This window comes from Nelumbo lutea, chromosome 1 (genome assembly GCF_056320005.1).
Source record: "Nelumbo lutea isolate HS-2025 chromosome 1, American lotus-T2T, whole genome shotgun sequence".
Classification (NCBI taxonomy): domain Eukaryota; kingdom Viridiplantae; phylum Streptophyta; class Magnoliopsida; order Proteales; family Nelumbonaceae; genus Nelumbo; species Nelumbo lutea.
Window position 1 is genome coordinate 146,545,361 of NC_142684.1, and position 2,998 is coordinate 146,548,358.

Here is a 2,998-nt window from a genome sequence, read left to right on the forward strand (position 1 = left end):
ATCCAGCGGCCCGTTCTCACCCGTTTGTCGTATTCTAATCAGTAATGAGGTCTACGCAATTCCCGTTTCAACTTTCAAGTGCAGTATTAGTTCTCCACTCCACTCTCCCTCCCTTTCTCTTTCTCCTGAGAGGCTGAGATGGTCGAAATAAATAAATGTGTCTGATCAACTCATTTAATTCGTCCTGTTTGGTAGATATAACCATAGTTGAAGCTAGGCTTGAAGCACACTCTCTCTAGCTATAAAACCAAGCATGAAGCACCTCTGCCTATTTGCAGTCCATGATTTGCTCTCCTCTTCATTCCTTTCTTTCATCCATCCATGGAGTTGATGGACCTTCTTATCCTCCTAGCGGCAGCTCTCCTCGTTCGTCTTTGGTGGAGATACTGGTCAGTCACCGGAGGTGGATCCAAGAACCTTCCTCCTGGTCCGCCGGGTTGGCCGCTCGTTGGCAACCTGGTGCAAGTCCTTCTCCAACGTCGTCCATTCATATACGTCGTCCGCGACCTGCGTACCAAGTATGGCCCCATATTCACCATGCAAATGGGGCAGCGCACGTTGATCATCATCACAAGCGCCCAGCTCATCCATGAAGCCCTTGTCCAGAAGGGTCCTCTCTTTGCTAGCCGCCCGGCTGACTCGCCCACTCGTCTCTTGTTTAGCGTCGGTAAATGCACCATTAACTCGGCTGAATACGGTCCTCTCTGGCGCACCTTGCGCCGGAACTTCGTTACCGAGTTGATAAACCCAACCAGGATCAAGCAGTGTGGTTGGATACGCGAGTGGGCGTTCGATAACCACCTGAAGAGGATCAAGAAAGAGGCCTTGGAGGCGGGATCTGTCGGGGTCATGACCAACTGCAGGCTCACTATATGCAACATTCTGATCTGCATTTGTTTCGGTGCAAGGATTTCCGAAGCCAGAGTCAAGGAAATCGAAGCCGTGTTGAAGGACGTCATGTTGATGACGACCCCGAAACTTCCCGACTTTTTGCCCGTCTTCACGCCATTATTCCGACGGCAACTAAAGGAAGCCAAGAAGCTAAGATGGAAACAAATGGAGTGCTTGGTCCCTCTTGTTCGAAGCCGAAGGGCATTCGTGGAGTGTGAAGGGAACCCTACTGGCAACGCTGCTGGCTGGAACGAGGATATCGTGAGCCCTATCGGTGCGGCCTACATCGACTCACTGTTCAAGCTCGAACCTTCCGGCCGGGGAAAGCTGGGTGAAGAAGAGCTCGTGACGCTGTGCTCGGAGGTCATGAACGCCGGTACGGATACTAGTGCAACAGCGGTAGAGTGGGCGTTGCTTCACTTGGTGATGGACCAAGATATACAACAAAAGCTGTACGAGGAGATCGTGGATAGTGTAGGAAAAGACGGAAAAATCACGGAAGAAGACGTGGAGAAGATGAGGTATCTGGGCGCCATTGTGAAAGAGACCTTCAGGCGACACCCGCCGAGCCACTTTGTGTTGTCTCACGCAGCGACACATGAGACAGAGCTGGGAGGGTACACCATCCCCGCCGACGCGAATGTAGAGTTCTACACAGCGTGGGTGACCGAGGACCCCAGCGTGTGGAAGGAGCCGGGTGAGTTCAGGCCAGAGAGGTTCTTAGATGGTGATGGGGTGAACGTGGACGTGACTGGGTCGAGGGGGGTGAAGATGATGCCCTTCGGAGCGGGGAGAAGAATCTGCCCAGCCATGACGCTTGGGACGCTGCATGTGCACTTACTGTTGGCTAGGATGGTGCAAGCATTCAAGTGGGTTCCTGCCCCAGATGTTCCACCAGACCCTACAGAGACATTCGCCTTCACAGTGGTCATGAAGAACCCTCTCAGGGCTGCTATTTTGCCCAGGTGATGAAGATCCATCGAAGAAAGCATCATGAACATGAAATGTGTTCTCGGTCGTCTCTGTTTCTGTCTCGTTGGCTTCAATTAATTAAATCTTCATGAGTTTAATGATATTTATCTATTATACTTAAAAAAACTAACTTATATATATATATATATATAGAAAAGCAGTTTGTCAAGAAGGATGATTGCGATTGGTTTCAGTGTATTTGGCATTCTATTCTCTTAGAGGATTATCAGTACTTCTGTTATGTTGACATTTAGGGTTTGATAATTAATTAAGTAGCATTTAAGAGAAAATCTGGGTTTCTTGTTTTAGTGGGAAAATATTGATGTTATTTTTAAGCTGTTCTTTTAAAATTTAAACCATTCCGCTTATATAATCGTCGTCATTAATGGGAGTTTGCCGTGAAAAAGGCTCGGCCTCTCTCTCTCTCTCTCTATATATATATATATATATTTGGAGACTCCAGATTCTGCAAATAAATAGGTCGCACCGGAAATTAAAGATGAGAGAACATTGCTTCAATGTTTCATTTAATTAGCTAGAGGAAAATCGATGAATATAAATCTCACAGATGCGTGGAAATGATAAATTACCGATTTGGAGCAGTACCCTTTGAAGTTTTAAGAAGAAGCATGTGGACGGTTGAAAGTTTTCTTAGGTTAGCTGGCCAGGCAGGAAGAGTACACTCATATTGACGCCTTAATATGTGCCATTAATGGACAGGTTACACAGTACATTGCACCCTTGCAGAAATGAGACACTTCTTGGGTGGGTTGGCGAAGCTTCCTTTTAATCTGTGTGGCTTCTTGTCTTCTTGAAATAGGTGCTTTAATTTCTCTTGGGGACTTTTAGGTTTTGCCTTGTGACTATAGAGTTTGGGCGTCTTTCATACTTCATACATTTGATATGAAATTATGTATGAATCATCGGTCTCTTCTAGTACTATTTACTATTAAAATTTTTAATAATAAAAAAGAACAATAAGGGCCTGTTCATGAAAGTCCTAAATATCAATACCCATATGCCACGTGGCTAAGTAAAATGAAAAAGTTGTCGACATTTGATAGAACAAAATAAGAATGAATTAATTAGAGTGGGTTCCGAAAAGTGAAGGGAGGCTAATAGAAATTAGAGTGGG

At 45.8% G+C, this 2,998-nt stretch overlaps 1 protein-coding gene across 1 annotated transcript; it reads left to right on the forward strand.

Moving 5' to 3' along the window:
* Nucleotides 1-229: 229 nt before the first annotated feature.
* On the forward strand, nt 230-2,153 carry CYP77B1 (cytochrome P450, family 77, subfamily B, polypeptide 1). The gene has a single exon (XM_088950714.1). It carries the CDS (start codon nt 322-324, stop codon nt 1,858-1,860), a length of 1,539 nt encoding a protein of 512 aa, XP_088806840.1. The 5' UTR covers nt 230-321; the 3' UTR covers nt 1,861-2,153.
* Nucleotides 2,154-2,998: the final 845 nt, after the last annotated feature.